At 28.0% G+C, this 25,926-nt stretch overlaps 1 protein-coding gene across 3 annotated transcripts; it reads right to left on the bottom strand.

Annotated features, from left to right (window-relative positions):
• Window positions 1–511: 511 nt before the first annotated feature.
• LOC132939754 (multidrug resistance-associated protein 1-like) lies at window positions 512–25,926 on the bottom strand. 3 transcript variants are annotated; one of them, XM_061007104.1, is made up of 29 exons: window positions 25,214–25,926; window positions 24,933–25,109; window positions 21,265–21,390; window positions 20,897–21,034; window positions 20,682–20,804; window positions 20,425–20,615; window positions 19,514–19,735; window positions 19,275–19,452; window positions 18,893–19,213; window positions 18,696–18,833; window positions 18,418–18,564; window positions 18,257–18,341; window positions 17,981–18,177; window positions 17,728–17,904; window positions 17,480–17,647; window positions 17,218–17,401; window positions 17,053–17,146; window positions 15,935–16,028; window positions 15,610–15,829; window positions 8,743–8,963; window positions 4,699–4,788; window positions 4,441–4,640; window positions 4,242–4,368; window positions 4,078–4,176; window positions 3,866–4,015; window positions 3,641–3,799; window positions 3,408–3,574; window positions 1,094–1,288; window positions 512–1,025 (listed from the first exon to the last, which is right to left on the bottom strand). In XM_061007104.1, the coding sequence occupies exons 1-29, from the start codon at window positions 25,256–25,258 to the stop codon at window positions 911–913; spliced, it is 4,548 nt and encodes a 1,515-aa protein (XP_060863087.1). In that variant the 5' UTR covers window positions 25,259–25,926; the 3' UTR covers window positions 512–910. The 3 variants fall into 3 exon arrangements, with proteins under 3 accessions (XP_060863087.1, XP_060863086.1, XP_060863085.1); XM_061007103.1 differs by lacking the exon at window positions 8,743–8,963 and adding an exon at window positions 5,380–5,597 and having other exon boundaries at window positions 25,214–25,923; XM_061007102.1 differs by lacking the exon at window positions 8,743–8,963 and adding an exon at window positions 12,761–12,981 and having other exon boundaries at window positions 25,214–25,921.

The following is a 25,926-nucleotide window of genomic DNA, read 5'->3' as shown; positions in this document are numbered from 1 at the left end:
TTTCTCAATTTTAATATTTAGGCACCGCTGGTTGATTGTTAACGTTTCAGCTTCTCACCAATCATCATTTATAATTTTGTACATAGGTACAGTAATAACAGTATAGTTTTCTTGCACTCGCCGATGAGTTTACTCATATTAGTCGTATACTCGTATGAGTTCGTCCGTTCAATTTCTTGTTTTAGTGTTTTCGTGTGAGAGTGTGTCAGTGCCAAAAGAAAAACAAACTGTTGCGGGCTGTTTGCAAAATTTTTTGGCGGAATTAGTAATTTTATAAATTCATGGATTTATTCTTATTATTTTAAATTTTGCTCATGATTTCTTTACACTATGCATATTTTGAGTGCATAATTTAAAAATGTTAGGGCATATAAATACATATTTTGATAATTTTTAGTGCATGAATGCAGCTTATTTAGGCATTTTTTAGTGCATGAAGTTACGAGCCCTGCTTGTCAAGTATATACTGGACTCTTTTAAACACAAATAAAAAATAAAATAATGGACAGTGTAAAAATATACATTTACATATATTTAATTTGATAATTTGTTTGTTTATAGAAAAAAATCACTGTTATTTTGAATAAAATATACACTGAACAATTTATAACAGTAACATATGTATGCCACTTGTGTACATAGATATAAAAATTAACATTGAAAAACCCTAATCAAATGGCAAGTATTTGATATAACACGGACGGCTTAATATTAAAAACAAAATTTAAAATAAAAAAATTCATTCATAAAACATCATCTTACTGTTATAAGTATACTATGTAATAGTTTGATTATCAATCTGTGACAAAAAATTATAAAAACAAAATCATGATTATTTAACCGCAAAATGAACAAATTTATTCAGGCTGATACGGCACATGAGATTCATCATAATATAGGTTGAACACATTTATTGAACTAGACCTGCATCCTTTGCCATCAAGTAGAAAACTGATGACTTTTCTTGCAGTAAATTAGCAGGCGAGTCGTATTCGACCATGAAACCATTATCCAAAACTATTACCCTATGGAAGAAAACATATGTTAATAATTTAGCTAACAACATATACCTATACAACATTGTAAAGCTTACTTGTCAGAATCCATGATTGTGTTTAGACGATGAGCAATTGTCAATACTGTGCAGTCTTTGAATTCTGATCGTATGGTTGTTTGTATTAGATCATCTGTTTCCAAATCTATTGCCGCTGTTGCTTCATCCAACACTAATAATTTTGTCTTTCTTAACAATGCTCTAGCTAAACATACCAATTGTCTTTGGCCCACACTGAAATACAACAATTAATGTTAAAATAGTTCACCTATTGTCAATACTTAATATTGACAATTTCACCATATCAACTGATAAAAAGTGTAACTAAAGTTTTACAAATTTTAGATAGACCCCCAGAGGGGCAGCTCCAGAGACATGGTTGCAGTCTTGCAGATGAGGGAGGGCTAAATCAAAATTTTCAGAAAACTGTATAACAATTTTTACTGTAATAGAGTCAGTAGCCTGTAAACCACTAGACGGTGGGCATTGGGCAACGACGCGACGGACTAACATTATTTATAGAGTAAGATTATAAAAATTCTTGTCAAGAGAATATTCTTAAACAGATTGCAGTACTATTATTAATAAAAACATTTTAAGAGAAGCTTAGGTGCTCATTACCAATGTGCATCATACGGTGAATGGGATTATTTCTACCACAGTTGGTGTTGTGGAATGAAACAACAAAGGAAGAATTAGACCTAGTTGAGTGAGAAGGAACTTTAAAATGTATTAGAGAAAGAAGAGAGGGAACATCCACACGTCTATCAATTAGTTTGTGCAAAAACACCAAATTAGCTATAACTCTTCTATCTGCTAGAGACAAGAGGAGTTCGAGTTTATTCATCACTGGATGTGGAATACACATTATTTTGTCATGGTATTTCCGTAGTTCGTACAGAAATGTGAGCTACGCAATTAATGTTTTGAATAATATCATAACATAGTATATTTTAAATTATTATAGTTTATTTATACTTCACAGTATAAATAGTTTATATAAGTAAATACATACCCCTCCTACTGGCCTAATTACACAAAGGCCCACCACTAGCCAGCTGGGGAGCCAAAATAGTGGTAGGGGCTACGCCCCGGGTTGATCCACTGACATCAACTAAAAACTTAAGTCAGTACCACGGGAGAGGGGAGCCCCACTGCGCTCAGATACGGCTAGCCGGAGCTGTGCGTGGTGCCCCTCAAGGTTGAGGAGCCTACCTCGGCTGAAACGTGGTGGCTGTGGGACAGGCGCCAGATAGTAGTATATAAACCACAACACCTAGTGGGAGGTCCGGTACCCAAGGTGGCACTTAACTGAGTCATCCCGGCCCTCAGAAAAGGTACGGGCCCCCGGGGCCCGGTGCTGGTGGTCCACAGACGACCCTAGGTCGTAGGCAGTTAGCCGTCGACGTCCTAGCTCCACCTCCGCCCGTTAGTAGCGCCCAGCGCTAAGGCACGGACGGACGGCGGTAGGCGAGAGCCACAAAACCCGGAGACTCCTGGCCTAATTACACACTTGTAATCAATAGTATGTTTTTTATTTTTGTAATTTTGTTTTTAACAATATACGATTTCTTTTATACAGGCTTGGGATGTGGGACCATGGCCCCTAGGGCCCTCTTGGAACCCCAGTCTATCTGAAATTTTAAAACTTTAGTTACACTTCCCTATTAGTTGCTATGGTGAAGTAATTCATTAGTATGATGTATGTGAGAATGTAACGCACATAATATTATTTTTTTAATTTTCAAAATACATTTTCATGATCCCATGTCTATCCAACTTGGGATAGGTTTATAAATTGTATTATATTTTGTTAATAGAACAGCTTTATTACCCAGTACGTGTTAATAATAAATAAAATGACCAAACGTTTAGCAAAATATAGAAGAGAACTTTCGTGGTAATGCAATAATTTTTAATTTAAAAAAAATTTTTTAATATTTTTATTTTTAACCATGTTTATTTTGTTCAAGCATAAATTGTTATTTCATTTTTAAGTTATTAGATAAATTAGTACATACAATTGATATATTATGCACTTATTGTTGGACTGCAACTCATACAGTAATAATAAATATTAAATAAACATACATAAGAGTATACAGAGTTAATTCTCTTATATTTACTAAAAACAATTGGTCATATTATGAATAAGAAAGTGGTGTTAGATTAAGCAAAACTATTATTATTTATACTTTTAAAGTTATGCCACAAAATAACAACCTTGTAGTGGTACTTGCAATGGCATGTTCTGAATTGCATTACTATTAAAACTATATTTAAATAAATTTAAAACTTCAGCCCCTAAAAGTAAGTGAATGACTTCCTTTAGCACTGTCATATTAATAAATACCTAAGATTGTCTCCTCCTTCAGATACTTCATAATCCAAACCACCTATTAGTCCTTTGACATGTGCTTTTAAATGGGCTAGTTTTAAGGCGTTCCAAAGCTGCTCATCTGTATTACTATTAGTTGGATCTAAATTCATTCTTAATGTACCAGAAAATAATACTGGATCCTATCAATAATAAATACACGGCTTAGTTTTTTTTTTTTTTTCAATCAGATCAAATTTATATGTTACCTGTGGAATAATTGTGAGACGGCTACGTAATGTATGCAAACCAATATTAGATATGTCAACACCATCAACAAGAATTGATCCTTCCGCAGCTTCAACAATACGGAACAAACTTAGAGTCAAAGAAGATTTTCCAGCTCCGGTACGTCCAACAATACCTACCTAGATTTTTTTCAAGTAGAAACAAAATTTAATTGGTATCTACATATTTTATATTTAGATAAATACCTTTTGGCCCCCTTCTACTAAAATATCTAGGCCTTTCAATGCTAAGTCTAAGCCTTCACGATAACGAACTTTAAGATTTTTAAATTGAACTTCTCCACTTGTTGGCCAATCTTTGGCTGGCAAATTTGATGGTACATCCCATGGTGCTTCCTATAAAGTAAAAATAATTATTTGTATATGATCAAATAAATAAATTATATTTATCAAATTACTTGAGGTGTTTCTCCATATTCTTTAATACGTTCAACTGCTACAATATTAGTTTCAACTTCAGAAGTCATTCTAACCAACCAATTTAGCGTTTGTGTGATCTTAATAAAACAAAATTATATTTAAGAATACTTATTCTCTATTTTAAATAAAATTTATTGCATACCTGTAGAGCATAACTGACAGACAAACCAACAATCCCTGGGCTTAATGTATCTCTTCCCAATACTGAGAACACCGACGAAAAGAAAATAATAAAATTACCAATTGTTTCTAACCTTACAGCTAGCCATCTAAGATAAAATAAAAATCAATTAATATACTATTATATATTTATATCACATACCAATCAAAATAAGTTGTACCTATTAGCTACTGTACTTGGATAGTAACAAGTTTGATTAAAATCTACTTTTTGTTCGGATTGAATTATAAATTTGGATTCTGCACCATAAGCACGAATTGATGATGCCCCTGTAACTGTTTCACTAAAATGTGAATAAATTGGTGAACGAGATACAGATTCAAGTCTTTTGAGCTGACGTGATGTTGCAACATAAAATCTCTGTAATAAAAATGAAATTTAAATAAAAATTATATTTATGGATTAAAAGTATAATTACCTGTATGAAGTAATAAAGAATACCAATAGGAATTATCACAGCTGTGAACACGGGAGTACTGTAACTGATTACAACCAAAGTACCAACAACCTATTAAGTGAAAAATATAATTAATATATTTTTTTAGTTTTCAAATTGTATAAGCTATTTTTTTTTTAGTGAGTTAGCAATACAAAGTCCATACACAAGCATTTTAGATTGTAGTATGATGTGAAAAAGCAAAGCATGGAAAGAATGAAGACATTATAATATGTTTTTAATTCAAAAACAAATTTTCTGATATTATTTTTAAATTTTTTTTAAGATCTTACACCACCACTTAGTTTTTAATATATAATTTCATGTTTGATAGGTTTGCTTTACATAAATTTAATTTATTTATAGTCCAATAAATTTTTTTTTTTATTAGACTAATACAATCAAAACTATTGAAATACTGAGAAAGAGAGTGTTTATTATTTACAGCAAACCCATAAATCATAAAATAGTAAACAAATAAGTACTATTAACACTCATAGTTTACAACGAAATACATTATCCTTGGGCAATGCATATATCAAGGTAAATTAGTATTAAATCATCAATGCTATAAGCCTATAACAGATACAAATTTTTTACAAAGCAATTAATAAATCAATATTCTAGTCGCAAAAATTATACAATAAAAAAAATGACACGTACATCCATGAAACAATAAACTGTATCAGATAGCTGTTGAGAAAGTGTATCAACGACTTCAACGTCTGCTGAGAAACGGGACAAAATTCGACCAGTTGGAGTAGCATCAAAAAATTTCATTGGATTTCGAAAAACATTTGCTGCCATGTAATTATGCAAAAAGACAGACGCCATCCATGCGCCCAAACACAAACATAGGTCAGCCAAAAATTCAAATAATCCTGTAAATATCGATAAAAATCTATCATTTCTATTGGGACGCGGTAATACCCTTGAAACCATAGGATATAATATTTCGATAATACAAAATTTCTAGAGCTAAAAACTATCCAAGGTCCTACACACCTCATGAATATTTAATAAATACCAATACACAAATGATTTACTTATTTGTATTTTGTTACAATGTTGTAAAAATACATGCTGTGTGAATTGAGCCGGGTATGTGATGGGATTAAGATAAACAGCCATACTAAGCTCTAACCTAATTTAAACTTCATAATATAACATGTACCAATATATGTTTCTTTTTGTAGATATACATATCATAGAAGTTATATTTAAAAATATATATTTCTCTAAAATGTGCATCCTCTAAAAAGAAAATGGAGGCCTCAGACCATTGTCTTGTTTACCGGTGCAATATTTGAATACAATGAGTCCTTGCAATTTCATAGGTGGCTATGATTTAGTAACTTCTCAATTATTAAAAACAATTCTGAACTGAGGCATTACCATAAAAAATCTGATTTTCATATACACTAATACAATTTCTTTTAGTATATCTTAGGAAAAACACTTCAGATTGTATGTTTAAAAATAAATAATATATCTATTTCATTTTTAAGTTATTTTGAATAATTTACACAAAAATTACACAGTAGGTATGTAATAACGCAGTATATTCTATAACTCTGTTAATATCTGATAGTTATCATAATATATAAATTGATTTAAAACAATTTATTTAATTTCAATAAATAAAAAATTATACATGACACTATTTTAGATTTTTTTTTTTTGTTCACCAAATATCAAAATAAATCAAAAATATCATTTTCTAATCGATTGGGTATTTTTTAAATTATTATACTATAACTATTCTATACATACTTGGATATTATTGAACATTATACAGTCAAGTCACAATAACTCGAATCTCAAGGAGAATAAATATAAATTTGACTTATGTATTTTTCAAATTGTATACCTTAAACACAAATACTTCAAGGGGCAAGGAAAGAATTTGAGTTATTGAGATTGTTGACTTATCAAGATTTGACTGTATTAATTAACAATTTAAATGTTTTAGTTCGGTAATACTTGGATAGTAATTATTGTTTAACATAAAATATTTTAAGCCCTTTCAAAGTAGTTATTATTATGCTGTACGGTAAGGAACAAATGTATTTAACACCACACATTTTTTGATACATAAATCATGTATATGGCTTGGTGTGGCACAAAATATGTTCTGTGTTCGCACCTGCCGGAGTCATAGTTCCTAGATGGGTGACCACCCAAGTTTTCAGTGACAAACCCTTTGCTACATATATGCGTATCGAAACTAACCGCACCCTCCATCCCTTCCCCCACAGTACTAGGCTAGTGACCTCAGTTGTCAAAGCCTAAATTAAAAATAAAAAAACTGATGAGAATAAATAATATAATATATAGAATATACATTATGTACGGTTGGCGGTTTTTAATGAATGTACCACTACATTTCAGTTGGACGACCATGAATTTAAATGGCATTTTATGGGATAGCTAAGGAACTACCATTTGATTCAATTATTTTTGTTCTAAAAATGTTATTCTTTGCAATTGTTCAAAAATTTTAAACTGTACCATATACGTGCAATAATTTCAAATATCTTTTTGTACAATATATTATGATAGATGTTAACTATCCTGAAACAAATTATGATAATTTGAGATTTTAATTTTATACTAGAGTATCATATTTAAATGTTGTAAGGTATGTATCATTGGCTATTTTCTCAATTAACCTAACTTTCTCATATCCTTTGCTATATTTTATATTTTATATATTTTGTTATTTTATTTTATCATTTTTTCTTTTTTTTTATATTCTATATTTAATATGTTATAATATGTAATATTTAATATCATCTCTCATTCATACAATTTTTCTATTGTTAAAAATATTTATTTATCTGTATTAATCTTTTTTTTATTTTTATTTTTTCTCATTAGGTACTTCTATTGTTCATTCATCACTTACTGTGCTACTCATATAATTTAATGTATATAGTTCTTAATTAATTAAATATTATTACTCTCTATCTCTAACACAAGCTAAAAGCTTAAAAGAGATAGATAACCATGTAACCTAACGTAATATTTTTGTATCCTATATAATTTATGATGGTTTTTGAATAAAAAAAAAAAAAAAAAAAAAAAATGTTACTTCAACGTTTCCAAAGAGTAAGTTTCTTAATTTTTGGAATCTATATACCATAATGCGTGAAGTACAACAAGGTAGTTAGGATGTTAGATCCTAAACGATAAGATGTAAATTTTGAATTTTGTTGTCTACTAACTTAAACTGTAAGTTAATAAGCAAATGACTGAGGACGAGCATTTTAATTTTTTGAAAAATCTGAATCCAATGTCTAAAAATAGATTGTAATTTAAAACAAAGCAAGTTGAACTGAGCATGTGTGTACCAAATGAGTTAAAATGGGAATATTTACCAATTATATTTGGATAGTTCCTTAGCTATCCTAAAAAGCACCACTCAAATTCAAGGTTGTCTGACCAAGATATTAAGTGGTACATTCAATACCCAGATACACTGAATATAATATTATATATTACATAAATATTATAATCAAAACAAATACTAAATTTCAAATGCAGGCATAAGTGAAATATAGGTAGCCAATTTTTAACAGATATCAATCTTGGACGATAAGATATTTAGATATTGATATTTAGAACTACATTTCAAATCTGTTAGGAACCAGAAAAATTAATATTATCCACATGTAAAGCAAATTTAAGCATTAATTTTATAGAAATAACCCTCCACTTTGAATAAAACAAATAAGATTAGTGATACACATTTATCTTAAGAATAGAATTTAAAAATACATTCAAAACAATTTGAACCATGCATAAGCGATCAAAATTAAAATTTATCAGATTGTAGAAGATACATAAATTGTATACACAATCTACAAAATGGATATTTACAGAAAAATAAATATTTTAAACAAAACTAACATACTTAATTTAACTTTATTTTAGTCAAGAATAATGCATTTCTGTTGTACTAAGTTTATTATAACTCAAATCATGTACTAGTGGCAAATGATAGATATTATCCTATGCACTTACCATGATCAGACATCTATTCCATGACAGCAATATTGGAGGCAATGTTATGTCAATAATGTCAACATCTTTTGCAACTCTATTTAATATACGCCCACTGGGCGTAACATTAAAGAAGCTCATTTTGGCGTGCATTATATTCTTAAGCATGCTGTCATGCAAAACTCGAGAAGCTATTAGACAACCGACATATAATGTGGTGGTGCCAAGTACTACGGTTAAAACTGCAAAATTGTAGGTAAAATGTATTAATAAAAGCAAAAGAAAGTATAAAAATGGAAAACCCAAATCAAATTTAAGTTTTAAAGCAGTTCTAATAATCTTCATAGCAATTACAATAACTAAATTGTTCAAGTATAAAAGCTTAAGCCAAATTATAAGATATAAATACTCATAAGCAATTAACAATTTTTGAGCCATTTTATTAAGCATTTAAGTGCAATATAACCTAGAAGTAATTATACTTAATAATATGACATGTAAATTTAATGCAATTGTAAATGTAAATGTATTTAATAATGGAACTTGGTATGAACACCCCAAGTCAAAATACTCAGAATTAAAATTACCATCAAAAGAAATAAAATATTTTAAAATATTAAATGTTTATAAAAATTAATTTTATGTTTAGATGTATTAGGAATGATGGTAATCATTACATGGGAAGTTTTTAAAATATTTGTTACGGGCAATCCTAAAATTAAACTTCAAACTTGAAAAATCTAGGAACTCTGCTGTATAATAGATTTTAATAGTAACTCATTATTGATGAGGCACTGTCCATTACATGTGTTAAATTTGAACTCAATTATAAATTATTTGATCCAAAAACTTTGAGCGGAAGCGTGGTGTTAATCTCTATTTCTAAGAATATATATTATTAGTAATACTGTAGATTGGCTAATTTTTGCCTAAAAAAATTATTATTATTATATTATATCATATAATTATTATTATTAACTTATAAGCCAATCGCCAATGTACCATAGAATAGTGTGAAGACGTTTATTGTATTTAAAAAATGATAGCTTTATAATAAGTTTTAAAATTGTTATTGTGTATAGTATTGGTAAATAATAATAGATACACTATACACACAATGACAAAAAGTTTCAAGTCCCTACAAAGAATATATTTTTTAATTACAATAAAATCAATATTTTTTGTTCAAATATCCAAATTTGTTAAAAGTTATAAAATTAGTAACAGCTCTGGTGTACAGTAGGAGTTTGAGTACTTAGTAATTTTTGTAATAGATGTGTTAAATTTAAATTCAATGATAAATTAATACACACAAAAACCGATTGTCAGCGAAGACTTATACTTTAGCCTCTATTACTAAGCATTATTTATATTGCTATTATAGTAATTTATTTTACTATTGGTGATACAGAAGATATAATATGGTATGGTATGGTATAGTATAAAATGAACTATTATAATAGGCAATGGCAGAAAATAAATTAAACTAAATATTTTGAAAATGTCATTGTGTATAATAAAATAAAGTGATGTATATGAAAGTTTGTAGTACCCACAAATATTGTTAAATTACAAAAAAATAACTAAAATCGTTATTCTTTGTTTAAATATCAAATGTTATCCCAATTTGAATAAATATACAAAAAAAAATTGTGAGAACATATTTTTTAGATTCTTAGGTTTCAGTAATTTTCAAACTAAAATAATTTGTACATATATGATATATATGTGATTTTGACGAATTTAGTCAACATTTGAACTTGAATTGCTTATAAAAAATAATTGAGCACGTGTATTTTAAATTACTATAAAAGCAACTTATGTGGGATTTTGTATTATATTTTCAAACTATTTGACTGAGCTTTAGGCTTGATATTTTTAGAATTTGTATCAACACAAAAAAATTTTTAAATTTCTAAAAATAGTTTAAAATTAGACTAAATATTTTGCAAATTTTATTGATTATAGAAATTAATAATTTAAGGAACAGTGAAGTGTTTCATATTTCCACAATTAATACTCTGAATGTTATTTAAAAACTTTTAATCATCTAAATTTAAGACACTTCAAATTGCTCATAAGAAATTATTGTGCATTAAACTAACTTTTTTTAAATAATTCAAAAAGATTCAAAATATTTTATATCATAACACGTATAGCATAAGCGCTAATACAAATATTTTATGAATTTGTCAGTAATTCCTAATTGAATGAGATACAAAAAATAAATATATTTTGTCAAAAACCTGTTGAGTTTAGACAAAATCTTACGCTCCAAAACAGACAAACATTTATTATTAAACCAATACAATATTCTTTGCTCTAGTAAAAATCCAAAAATCCTAAATATAAATAATTAAATATTTATAAGCATGGAATTTTTTTTTGCCTAACATACAAATTCCCACAATATGTTAAATATAGTAATACACAAAACAGTAAATGGCAGTTATACATGTAATGAAATAATAGCTTTAAGTATCAAAATCCAACAGCATCCAAAAGGTTGTTTAAATTTTTAAAAAAAATGAAATAAAGCAATAAACCACAAGTATTTGATGATTTAAATAGTATTTTTAATTATTATACTCATACATAAGCACTATTTTAGTTTCTTTTTACGTAGCCGATTTTGTTTCCTTTAAACAATCAATTACTTTTCAACAATACAAAAATGGTGAAATAATGTTATACATCTACCAAATTTGATTTTTTTTTTTTAAACAATAGTAATTTAAAATTAAGATAAGAAAAAACTTGGAACCTAATATCTCAGCATAGAGTTGTTTATCCAAGATTCTTTCGTTCATCATGATACTAGTATATACGCTATTGGTTAATTATTATAAGGCCTATGATTATAAATAACAATATGAAAATATAAATAAGGTAATATTTTGTTTGTTAATAGTTTATTAGATAATAAAGATAAGGACTTACATTATAGAATAATTTTCTTTAAATATATATATGTATTTATATATATATAGGAAAACCCAGATCAAAAATGACTTATTGATGGAAATTATTTTACATTACACATGCAAATAATATCTAAAATTTAAAATGCCAAATTTAAGCTTAAGAAGCTGGTTCAACAACTAAAATGTATAAAAAATAATTGGTAATGAAAATGGGTGGTTGCCATTTAAAAATAATAACATTTACTGTGCATGTGCAAAACTAAATTTAATAATAAAAAAAAAAACATTTACAAATATTATGATAAATAGATAAACAAATAAATTCCAGATAAAACTGACAAATCAACTATACACTGAGATATTGAATATTTCAACTATCAAAAACCATAATTTAAGCATTTTATTTGCCAACATTGGTTTTAAAAATTTAACCGTAACAATAATAACTAATTAGATTATTTCCAAAAATTTAACAACCAATTAAAAAAACTCAAATTATGCCTATGGTTAGGTTATAATTGATACATTTAAAAAGCAATGTAACTAAAGCAAAAATATTTATGAAAAACTACAGTTAAGCTTGAACTAAAACACTACAATGAAAAGCTTATCTAATTAAAATATATGCTTCTCAAACTACATCCACACATATACAATAATTAAAAATTAATTTTCAACCAGAACTAAGTTTTTATATTATAACAAACATAAAAATGAAAATTGTTAATTAACAAGTTTTTCATAGAGCATAAAATAATATAAAATGTATTTTACTATAATTTGTTGCATTTAAAATTGTATTTTTGGCTTTAATGTAAACTGCTGATTAAAAATTGTATCTTTATTTAGATAGAAACACAATTTAAAATGTTTAGAAAGGAATGTGGAGGGATTTTAGGGAATTCAATAGATAAATTATAATCTTTCTATTTTTAAAAAAGTTGTATAATAAACTAGAAACAAAATCCTAGTGCTGGTTATAATAAATTAATAAATACGTTAAAAATAATGTATTAAAATAAAATGTATAATGTGCAAGATGTAGAAAAATATTGGACACACCAAGCTAAAGTATATACTATATACAAAAAACTTATATTTTAATTCGAATTTACCGAAAATACAGTTTGGATGGTTGATCTTAATATGAACGGCAATACATTATCAATAGTATCAATGTCCTTCGATACTCTGTTCAAGATACGACCAATAGGTGTTGTATCAAACAGGCTCAATGGATTCTTGAAAATCCGTGCATTGATCAATTCATATAATTTTTCAGCAGCTACTACTGTGCCTAACGATAAAGCTATTGCCGCTGTCACCGTCGATACAACTACACCAAATCAAAAATATATAAAATAAACTAAAATATAACAGATTAGTTCAAATAAAGCAACATAATTGTTTTGGGTTGATAGCTCCTTTATATTACCTTATTAACACAATTAAAGATTAAATCATACATAAATATACATCAATATTTAGCAAATGTATGTGTTTGTGTATTTACAAAAACATTAACTATTCATATTGAATAACTTGTAAAGATTTTAATAGTGAAATGGACAATTATTTAATCTTCAAACCAAACTTAACACAATAAATCAGTTCGAAAATAAAAATAAGAAAATAAACTTATAACGGAATATATTTTCTGTACAATAAGAAACTGTTTACTTCACTATAAAAAACTAAGTTATTAATTTGAACTATTATGTATTACATATAATTATAACAAAACATTCCTTAAGGGGTATGAATAGTATTGAACAATTCTATGAAAATATATTTTTGTATTTCCAATATTGTTTATTGAGCGGTTTGAGTAAATACACCTATTATCAATATTATAGAAAATAAGTTAATCTATGCTTGTATACATGTCAATTTACGATATTTTAATTACTAAACTCAATAACTAAAACTCAAAAAGTAAAATATCACAAGTCTTTGAGCTAAATATTGGACATTGAAAATAAAATATCAAAAATTGACTACTATACAAACCTAGAAACTTCTTCTCTTCAATTTGTATAATAGGTGTTCATACTATAATGTCACTCAGTCAGCTATATTGTAAGAAATACGAAACTAAGTTTCAGTGTTTCACTAAAATTCACATTTGTAATTAGTGTGTAAAATACTGAGTTACTGACATGTGCGTACATGTGGGCTCCATTAATTATTTTATACACAGACAGTGCCACTCACACTAATGGTCACTTACTAGCACACATTTACACAACCCGCATGCACACAAATAGAAAATTGCCTATATTGAACTCCCTAAAAATAGTCGGTATTCATACCCCTTATACACTATCAATCCAGAAGATTAAAAAATTGGTAAATTATTGTAAAAGCCCAAAATTATATCATAAAATAAGTGAATCTAGGTTAATTCTCACCCATTGGTGTTAAGAACAATTTCAATCCAATATATATAAGCAATTTGCTGCTTTACTGTATAATTATTTTTTTTAGTTGCAGAAGAGTTAAACTTAAGAGGAACCTTGAATTAAAATTTCATGCCTTAGGTATTAAAATTAAACATTTTATGAATTTTGTTATTGAAAACAGATTTGATATTTTAACATCTTAATATGTTTACTTAAGATCCCGCAAACAACTTTTTCCATATATTTTATCTGAGAAAGCATAATTAGATACAAAAATGTATAAAACATTTGCACATTTTTAGAGTCAAATTTTGATAAGTGATAAGAAGATAATGACTTGGCGAGATATCCAAACTTGTATAATAGTAACAATTACATTACCATAGCAACTGATGACAAGTATCACAAATTATAGATAAATTCATGACCAAAAAATAATATGTTTATGTCAAAAAAATTGCCAAAATTGACACATTCCATTTTACTTAAGGATCAATATATATGACTATTATTAAAATTTAATTTAATTTATTTGGATAGCTCAACATATTTTTTTTTTTAAATTATAAACATATTTTCTTCCAAGTTTGATTTTAATTGTATAAAGTATTTTATTATTTTAGTTGAATGTTTGAAATTGTAAAACAGTTTAGATTATGTATTGAGATTCAAAATAATTGTTCGGCAACAACCAATCAGGAAATGACATCACTGCTTTTAAGATTTACAAGTTAAATAACTACATTTTAATTAAATAAATATCCAATCATTTTAAATATCAACAACATTTATACAAACATATTATGTATAACAAATATCAACTATCATTTTACATGGAAATAAGAGTCAATCAAATGGGAAGTGACAAAAAAAATGTTAACAATACCCAAGCCTACAATATTTTATATGTTAATCATAATGATATGTAATAATTCAATATCAAGCCAGTTGCATATGACTCATGTACTCGGCGAGCATCGTAATCGCCGAAGTTTGCATGTATTTTGACTTTACAATTATGATGTTCCTATACGACTCGTATATTTACCAATTTTCCTTTGACTCGTGCTGCTTTTACTGACAACCGACGGGAAACCACGAGTGACTTTACGAGTAAAAATTAACGCCATGCTTTACAATTAAATACCTCCCATAAGACTCGTAAAGCACAACAAATATCCACCAAGTGCTTAAGTCACAATACATGATACAATCTTGTGAATTTACCATTAAAATTGTTTCACCATAAATTAAATTAATTCTATAAAATAATTTAGCCAACAAGATAATTATAATGAACTTTTCTAGAAACTAGACCAACTCTTTGGGGTCACTATATTCAGCCACTATACTTATAAGTTATATTTGTCATGATAAATTTATTAATTACAATGACTAATAATGTTTATAATAGATTTGGAAGAAAAATTCATTAATATAATATTTATATTATATATAAAAATATAATATAGCTCTCACTTCAATTATGTTGGATTTACTATCTAAAAGATACATTTTCAATAAAATTGTTATATTTGTACTTAAAAAGTTTTCAATCTTACCTTGACCAAATCCAAGAAGACCATAAACAGTTAAATATAAATTCCTTTTGCTTATATTTTCTGTTCCATGGACATGAGAACTATCATCATTAGACCATACAGAAAGCCAAATATTAGATGAAATAGAAAATCCTTGGAATATAATACTTAGAACAACTGTAGATATACACAAAAAAGGTCCAATTGACTTCAGATAATGTACATAAACTTCCCATTTAACCTTGAAATCGGAATTAAGATAATTAAATTACAGTTAATATTTTGATTTAAATAAATATTTGAAAATTAAAATGTTGATAAAAATATTAAAATATACTACACATACACTGCCTGTTTCAGCTTTCTCCACTTCAATCAATTTAGCTTGCTGTTCAACTATAGGTAGAGGAATGTTTTTATCAGAATCAATAGACCTTTGCCTAAAATATAAAATTAAATAATAAATCAGATTAAATATAATCAATACTAGGCTAACACACTAAATAGTTTGAGAAAACTGTTTCATGCAAAAAAAGAACCACTCAGGTTACAGTCACAGTTGAGAAACCAAATGTATACACAATATATAAGTCAATATTTTCTATGTCATGGTGTCTTATTTATTTGATATCATTAAATATTTGTGTATACATGATATCACAAAAAATTTAATTGCTACGACACAGTTATTGCTGTCTTTCTTACCATGTATAATTTTGTTTCAGCAATTCTATAAAATTTAAAAATTATATTTGATATTTTAGTTGCCATCATAGTTATAATACTTTTCCACAAATTTAATGCCCAATACCTTTTAGGGGGAGGGGGAGGGGGTTGTTACATACTATTATATCAACAAAAATTACTTTACAGGAAAAATTCTCAAGCCTTGTAGAATTTTCAGATTTTGATAACTACTTTTTTAACTGAAAGAAGAAGACATTCTACAAGCTGCATTGAACTCAAATTTTTTATTTTATTTATTTTACATAATAGTATAAAATAATTTGTAGAAAAAGATTAAAATTGTCTTATTTATAGACATATTATAAAGTTTGAGATTAAAATATTGAAGTTCAATGCCGCCAAAAATTTTTGGAACATTTAATTATTTTTTTTTACAGAACTTGCATGAAACGTGAGGTTGGCGGCACATTGCTATTACATTATAAATTACTCGCTAGGTGGGGGACTTTTGTCACACAGCTGGGCCTGGGTACTTTTGTCACTGATACATGGGCCTACAGCAGTCTATCATCTGTTTGTAATCTTATCATAACTGGAAACTGGCTAATCTGTCTCCCATTATCCATATCACATTACCATTTAAAGAATACTTAAAAATATTATACATGGTAAGACTGTGTTTGAGTAATTGAGTACTTAATACTTGGTTGCCTTATATAAAAATACATGTCAAACCACTAATGCGGGTATAGCATACTCTTAAGAATCAATATATACCTTTGCATTGAAGAATTTGAATTGGATTCACTTCTCTGGCGAACATATTTTTCTTTTAAATCTGCCGGTGCGTCTTCTAATAACTTATCAATTTCTAAACAAATTAATTTCAATTAGTACTTTTTCTAGAAAATTTAACAATTACCAAAGCTACATTTATATTACCTATTTCATCAACTTTATATTCATTTTGTTCCTGCATGTGCAAAATTAAAAAATCAGCAAAATCTCCTTTTTTGTCCAGCAATTCTTTATATGTGCCAGACTCTGATACTTGACCATCTTTCATTACCACAATTAAATCGACTTCTCTGAGATAAGTAATACTATGAGTCACCAAAATTCGTGTCTTTAAAATAAAAAATCATGTTAAGAAATCAAGATTAAGCTAATTTAATGACATAGTTACTAGTAAATATATAGTTACTTTTTTTCGCAACAATCCTGTAGGTCCAATAACGTGTTCAAAAATATGTTTACCAACATGTGAATCAACTGCACTTAATGGATCGTCCAAAAAATAGATGTCACTCTCTTTATAAACTGCTCTTGCTAAACTTACTCTTTGTTTTTGGCCTCCACTTAAATTTATTCCCTATAAAATTATCAATTTGATATAGGCATCTATACAAATTATAATTTTTAAATGTAAAAATAAGCAATTATAAGTATAACCTTTTCACCAATTTCTGTGTCATCGCCTGCTGGAAGCATTTGAAAGTCAGCTCTCAAGGCACATGCATCAATGACCTTATTATAAACTCTATCACTTAATGTCTGACCAAATAATATATTATCCTTAAGAGAAGTATTCTGGATCCAGGCTTGCTGAGGAACATATGCTATAGACCCCTACAAATTAATGTATTAATAATATTCAAGTTATACAAATTACAATAATTTAAATAATAAATAATTGTACACTTACTTTAGTATTAGCTCTACCAGAAACCTTTTCCATTTCACCAAGAAAAGCTGACACTAAAGAACTCTTCCCAGAACCAACAGTACCCACTACAGCAACCAATTGTCCAGACGAAACTCTTAAATTTATGTTTGATAATGTTGGTGCATCGGTTGGTTCACCCCAAGTGAATGTACCATTTTCAATAACAAGAGGATCCTCTAAAAACAGAAATTAATTAGTAAAATTACAACAAAATAAAAAATCTTTCATATTAAATACATAAAAAATGTTACATACTTTCATCAGAATCATGAGTAACTGAATCTGGATCCAACTCTTCAGAGTTCATAAACTTATTTATTCTTTTTACAGATACACTTGACTATAAAATTTTAATAAGACTTAAAGTAAACAATAGTTATTTATACACTTATTACGATGCTAAACAGAAAACTTACTTGAACTACATTTGACACAAACATTGGTAACATAGATAATGGGAAACGTAAAATATTAAATAATGATAATGAAACAAAAGCTGTTTGTGCATCCAATACATGGCTATCGTCAGATAGTACATAAACTGCAAAAGTTACTAATGATACCTAAATATAATAAAGTACAATTTATTTAATTAAGGACAGACAAATAACGAAAAATTATTATATATATTAAATATAAAATTCTACAATTTTTTTTAATTTAAATTAAAAAGGTTAATAAAACATTTTCATACCAGAAATGGTGCACAAGCCCAAATAAATGAGGTAGCTGCATTCAAATAAGCTGCAGTACGAAGTACTTTAATTTCTTTTCCTCGTATATCCAACACTTTTTGTTCAAAACTTGGTTCCCAAGCATATAGTTTTAAGACCTGAAAAATAAATATGTAAAAATGAATTATGTTTATAATTGTGTGAAAAATAATATTACTTTAATTCCCGACAAAATTTCATTCATTAATTTAACCCTTTGATCTTTATTTTTCATTTGTTTGATCTGAAGATTTCTTGCTTTAGCAGCCACAACACCATTTATTGGGATTAAAACTATCATTACAAATAGACCAGCAAGTACACTGGGCCCAAGTGATTGCCACAAAAAGTATATTGCAAGAGCAATTTGAAATGGAGCAGACCAAATCATATTCAGATAAGTTGTCAGATCAACAAATCTATGAGCATCAACAGCCATCAAATTAACTATTTCACCAACAGTAAAAGTTTTTCTAGCTGTATTTGAAATTCTCAAAGCCTTAAAAATAAATGTCATTAATTTAATATTCATCTTATTAACTTTATATGGACGTTTTTACCTTTCGATATATAGCAGAAGTAAGTGCAGTTCGTACACGCATACCAACGAGATACATACGATGAAAATACTGAGATAATATTAATGTCTGTAATGTTGCTGTTAACATCATAAGGAAAACATAGAAATATCCTCTCCATAACGGTTCATTTGAATTTCCTACAAACGCTATCAAATACCTGAAAAAAATATATATAAATACTTGTAATTGGCTGTATAAGTTGTTTAAGTGAAACTTACTTAAGAACTTGAGGGCTGACAAAAACTAAACAATCTTCAATTACTTTTAAAAATGTTCCAAACATAAACGTACGACCAAATGATTTACATAAAGCAGGAAGAATGGATGCTTCATTTTGACTTTTAGTACCACGAGTTATTCTTGTATATTCAGTAGGTGATACTTCAATACTTCCATCTGATTTATGTTTTATATAAGATGCTTTTGCATTATCTAATAACCTGTAAGTATAATTTTTTTAAATTTATTTTAGATGCATAATTATCATAATAACACATAGTACGACAAGAATTTTTAATATTACTATTTTTAAGCAATTTCATTACTCAATTATTATTCACATTATTCAGTAACTAATTTATGATACATTGTTTCATTAATAACATTTTTAGAGATAATGTATAAAATACCTATCTTCACCTATCAAATACATAAACCATGTATTAAGGTATATCAAAATTATTATTTTAATAGTTAAAGAGCCAGCACGTGACCTGTATTATCGGTCAAAAACATGTTTCACAGGAAAAACTTTCATGCCTTGTAGTGATTCGATTTATGATAATTTTTTTATTTTTGTGAAGAGAAACACTTTTTACAGGGCGCAGTGGACTTGGATTTTCAAAATTCTATTTCTTAACCATATAATACGATTTTGAATATGACCAATTTTCAAAAGCTTTTGTTATTTTTATTATGTTTGTTTTGAGAAAAAACACACTTTTTATTTTTAGTCAACGGTGCGGTTTGACATGTGAACGCATGCAGTGTGTGCGTAGATGGCCCGGTACCTGCATACAATCACAATCACACTAATTACTATTGACGACTAACACAAATTACATGGGAAGAGACAACGAAATTGCATATTACCTAAATATTGCTCCTTATTAACACATCGTTTACTCACTTTGCTTTAATTAATGAACGTTCCCAATGTTTATCAAAGATAGGAACTACTTCTCGTGAACTATCATCATAGTTCATATTCCACAAATCTTTAGTTTCTAAAGGACGATTATAACCAGTCCATGCTAAAGCGTCAAACCACGTGAATAATATCCGTGACGGGTATGATGCTTTCATCTCAGGACATGGTTTCTAGAAATTATTCAATGTTATGAAATAAGAACTTAAATAATTATAAAAATACTTTGGAAAATTTACCTCAACGGGGGGATAATCTGATAGTCGTGGATCAGCATCGGCAAAAAAGTTTAAAACAAACTGTATTAGAACAAGAGGGTAATACACCATGTAACTAATTAATTGGTATTTTTGTAATGGTACCTAAATATAAATAAAAATATATTTTAATAAATATTGTATTTTGAGTATTATTATTAATACATTTAGTTTATATTTATAGTATATTATCTTACATCAGAAAATGCTAATCGGATCTCTGTTCGATATTGAATCATCCCACAAAATGCCAAGGATAACCAAAACAAAAATATTAACCCAGATGACCTTAATCCTCTTGCACGATTGGCACTGATTAAAACCATTATAAACCCCTGTAAATTAAAAGACAATTAAAACACTATTAACATGTAGACATATTTAGGTACAAACAAAAAGTAAAATAGTAAAATAGTGTACAAGTTAATTTAATTTCTATATATGAGACTAAGTCATATTTTAATCTTAAGATAATTATAAAAAAAAATCTTTTGTTATAAACCAAAAAAATAGGTTTGATCAAAGATCTTAAACATATAAAAATATTTTGGAATTGAATACTTACAAATGTGATTAATTTTACAAGTGGTGTGTAAAAATCCACGGAATATATAGGCATCCCCGATGAGTATTGAATTATTGCATATGCTATATCGATTATTGAAAGAAGACATAGTATAGCTGCACCACCCTATAAAGTAACATAAAACCAAAATTGTAAATTTCTAAAATATTATTGATGGATAAAGATATTATACAACTAGAGACTTAAACCTTTTTATTTTGTAAGTTAAATTACACGCCTTATACAAAGTAATATAAGCTTCAGACTTTTAGACTTCAGTAATATAATCACCTAATATATTATAATAATTTGATAATAACTTATCAATCATAAATATAATTTGTGGACTAAAGCCTAATTCAACAAACATATTATTTGAATATAAAAAAAGGTTTGGTTATAATCTAGTAACTAAATATTTACAACTACCAATGTGATCTATTGTTTTATATATATTAAATGCAATAGCAATCATAGAAATATAAAACAGGAGTAAGAACAAAGTTTAAAATATGGGTAATACGATAAGGGTAATAGATCATAACATTTTTTTTTTTACAAATATTCAAAAAATATATATATTTCCTAACTAAATAAGGTGGAGGATATGCCCCCTGGGCTAACGTCTTTTATTAAATGTAAGGTACACATTTAACAATACTTATAAAAACTATGGTAAATAAGAATTGTAGTTTAAATAGTTTTTAAATAGTTGCTCAACACTACATCACTTATTTGCATGAATATAGGTATAAATAGGTAATAGATAGGTAATATTGTACATAATATATGAATATTATTTTTAAAGTTAATTTTCCACTACAAATCGGTCATTCTAAACATTGCATGGACAATACATAAAATGTCTGAATAACTTGGCCCAAAACTTCAGGGTAATGTATAGAATTCTTGGATATTCAAAATTGCCCGTAACATATTCATGTACAAATTAAGGCAATAAAATAAATTTATAAAGGTAGGTAAAAATAGTTTATTATTACATAAATAAAAATATATTTTTATAAGTAAACCTAGAAATTAGTTTATGGGATAACAAATAAAAATAATAGACTTAGGTTGTCATATAATTAATATTAGTGTAATAAGTACAGTTGTAGAAAATTACCAAGGACATTTAAAGTCATTGACCTATTTACCTAACTGTACTATAGGTACATGATTAGGCATTAAATATAATATAATATTTATAAAAAGAATGAAACATTAATTGTAATAGATAAGTGTATGTGTTAATAAATTATAAATTAAGTTTAAAAAAATGAAGGTGTTCAATAAGAATTCATCAATTTTAGTAAAATATACTAATTATTGGAAATATATTTTTCTGCATATTTTTTAGTACATTAATAAATAGGTATGTATATAAATTGAATAGTACATTATAAAATATTATTTAAATGAGATAAAGTTTATTGTTTACAGTATAACTTATCTGCAAGTAGGCAACTTTATTTACAATTTAAATTTCATATACCTATTTATAATTACTTGGGTTTATAAAAGAATATTATATCATATTTTTCTTTGTTATTACTGATAACTATTCATTAAACATATATTAGTTTGGATTGAGAGTATTATAATATACTTATTATAATATAATACCTATATAATTTTTTTTTTTAATATCTATATTAATACAACATAATACCTACCTATGTACCTACTTATTTAAATAATTGGATAAATACAAATGTATATCAAGTAGGTAATTATCTAAACTGCTTATATACATAAATTATTGTTTAAAATTAAATTAAATTGATATGGCACTAGACATTTAGTTGACATTAGAGATATCAGATTTAAACGTCAATAATCATATTTTGAATAAAAATTAAACATATGACCATGTTTTAATATAATAGAAATTTGAATTAAATTATTTATTTTAGTTATGATTTAAGAAGACTTAATTCTAAATTATTCACTAAAATCCTAACAGGCATGTTAACCATGGATCAAAAATAAATAATAACCATGTACTTTTATCAAAAAAATATTATATAACACTTTCATTAATTAAGTAGGTGCTTAAGTACCTATTACATAAATTATGAAGTGATATATCTATGTTATTATGTTCCTAAATTTATATGTCAAAAAGTTGGTGAACAATTGCTACATCTAATTGAACTACTTGCTGTCACAATACAATACCCTACCATACCATCCGATTAACTATCAGACCAATTTAAGAATGTACAGAACCAATAATATAATAATTTTTAATTCTGTCATTGACAATATAATCAAAACCACAGTTATAATATTACAAGCAGCAGATAGCCGTGACCAAAACACAAAAATGAATTGTTTATTTACATTCTTTTTAATGGGTGATAAATACATACCAATAAAGTAATATTATTATAAATAGTATCAGTTAAAAATGCTAAATGACAGATTTAATATTAAATATTTTACTATCGACATAACAACCTAATGTGTATTACCAATTAATACAACAATGTAAATATTTTGTTGTGAATTAAAATTTAGATATTATAAATCATGGTTCAGTTATAATAGAAAATTTAGATAATTTGATTTAGATACATATTTTTGTTTATCCCCAACATATCATATTTATTTAAATTGGCCATGTGATGATACATTAAATAAATAAATACATTATAGAAAAATTGTGATGTGGCAATGCAACTTTTTTTTTTATTGAACAAAAATGTATATTTACAATCTGTATTTACATGTAGGTTACAATAAGTAAATGGGATGTGGGTTGATTAGCGGGAAGGGAAGTCACTCAATGGTGGCACCCCGTAATGCAACTTTTAGAAAGAACATAATATATGAAATAATTACCTGAAAAATGATAATCTTAATAAAAAAATTACTTATGTAGATAGGTTTAAATCAGGTAATAAATACATAGGTACCTACTAGTTAGTTAAACTTTTAGTTGTACTATCAATCTGATATCTTTTATTTTTTGAAATTTAAATATTTATTTACTTCAGTTTAATGATTCTTAATTAAATATAATTACCTACCTAAATTTAAGATAGGTCTACTCTGAATACAAGTAGGTACCTATATGACTTAAGATACATTTTATAAATGCTATATTATTAATTGAACAATACCTAAATAAATAAAATTTTTAAAATCTCATATAAGATAAAGACATAATTAATTTATAGTAGGTACCTCTACACAGGTATATATATATATATATAATAGTGTAGAAAATATAGCAATCACTAATCAGTAATTGTTGGGTGTAACATAATAATATACAATTCTCGGATAACACAACAATAGATTTGATTGTTCCAGATTTTAACCGTACATCTTGTAATCTACCGAGCAAAATAGTCAATTTGAGACACATACCTAGGCATAAAATATGATTGCATGAATAATCTCTGATAGTCTGTTATTCATAATACTCTTATCTGTTAAACATAATAAATTATCCCCTCTCTTGCAAGAGTCATAAATACATTATGTCATAGAGCCGTATTGTGCGTTACTCAATATTATGTTATATCATAACTCGATAACTCATAGTATGCACCAGGCCACTAGGATTACATTACGGTGCACATTAGATTACATTATTTAAGCACACAACAATGAATTAATAATATCAACAACAAATTGAAATATATCGAAACTCTCACCAGTTTGGTCAAGTTGAGCCAATTCCACGGTATGTCCCTGTACCTGCTGTGCACCAGGTAGTAGACTTCTAGCGGACAGAACAGCCACAGGAACAGGCAGGGCGACCAGACCAGGGCGGTCTTCTCGAAACAAAGCGTGACATCGGGATCAGTGGTATTCCACGACGTATTCCAATCCTAAAAATAAAAACCAAAATGGCCCGTGACGGTGCGAAAATCGCGAAAATTAGTGTTTAGCGCTTGAGGTAAGTGTTAATGCGAGTAGCTCGTGCGCCGCTTACCCAAAAAGGCGAACCGCAAAAACCATCCAAATCGGCCAACTCCATAAATGAACGTCGCGGATGACGAGTTTCGAGCGACGAGCTCGGTTGACTTGTCGTGCGGGTAATTCAAACAAACGTTACCGGCGAGGTTACCGGCGTCGCGCGTGCAATAGTACGGTGGTGCCTACCGCCCGTCCGTCCGTAGTGCCGCGCGTGCAATAGTACGGTGGTGCCTACCGCCCGTCCGTCCGTAGTGCCGCGCGTGTTATCCGGCGTGTGCCCGGTATCGAACAGTCGTGACAACTACGGCAGCTGATGTTGAATGTTCGACTTTTCCGACGATCGAAAAACTCGCGATGTCCAACGAGAATCGGAGAATGACGGATACCGTGACGGCAGTTATGGTTGAAATGCTTTGTTATTATACTACCTATGTCCTATATAATAATGTGCCGGCGAACAATATTATTATTATTAATCGGTGTACCTTGGTCCTTGACACGGGTGTGCCGTGTCGTAATAAAGTGTATAAATACACTATATCGCCTATCGGTACTGGCCGGAGTCCGGGAATTCCGGGAATTCAACAATTAGAATCGGCGTGCGCGAACGAATGCGTACGCAACGGCGACAACGTGCGGGCGCCAGTGGTGTGGACGGAACGAAACGCGAACACTGACTGAGACGTGCATTGGAAATTGGAAAGAGATTGGAGACGAGTCCGGACGTCG

The sequence above is a fragment of the Metopolophium dirhodum genome, chromosome 2 (assembly GCF_019925205.1).
Source record: "Metopolophium dirhodum isolate CAU chromosome 2, ASM1992520v1, whole genome shotgun sequence".
Classification (NCBI taxonomy): domain Eukaryota; kingdom Metazoa; phylum Arthropoda; class Insecta; order Hemiptera; family Aphididae; genus Metopolophium; species Metopolophium dirhodum.
This window is presented reverse-complemented; position numbering and strand designations above follow the sequence as displayed.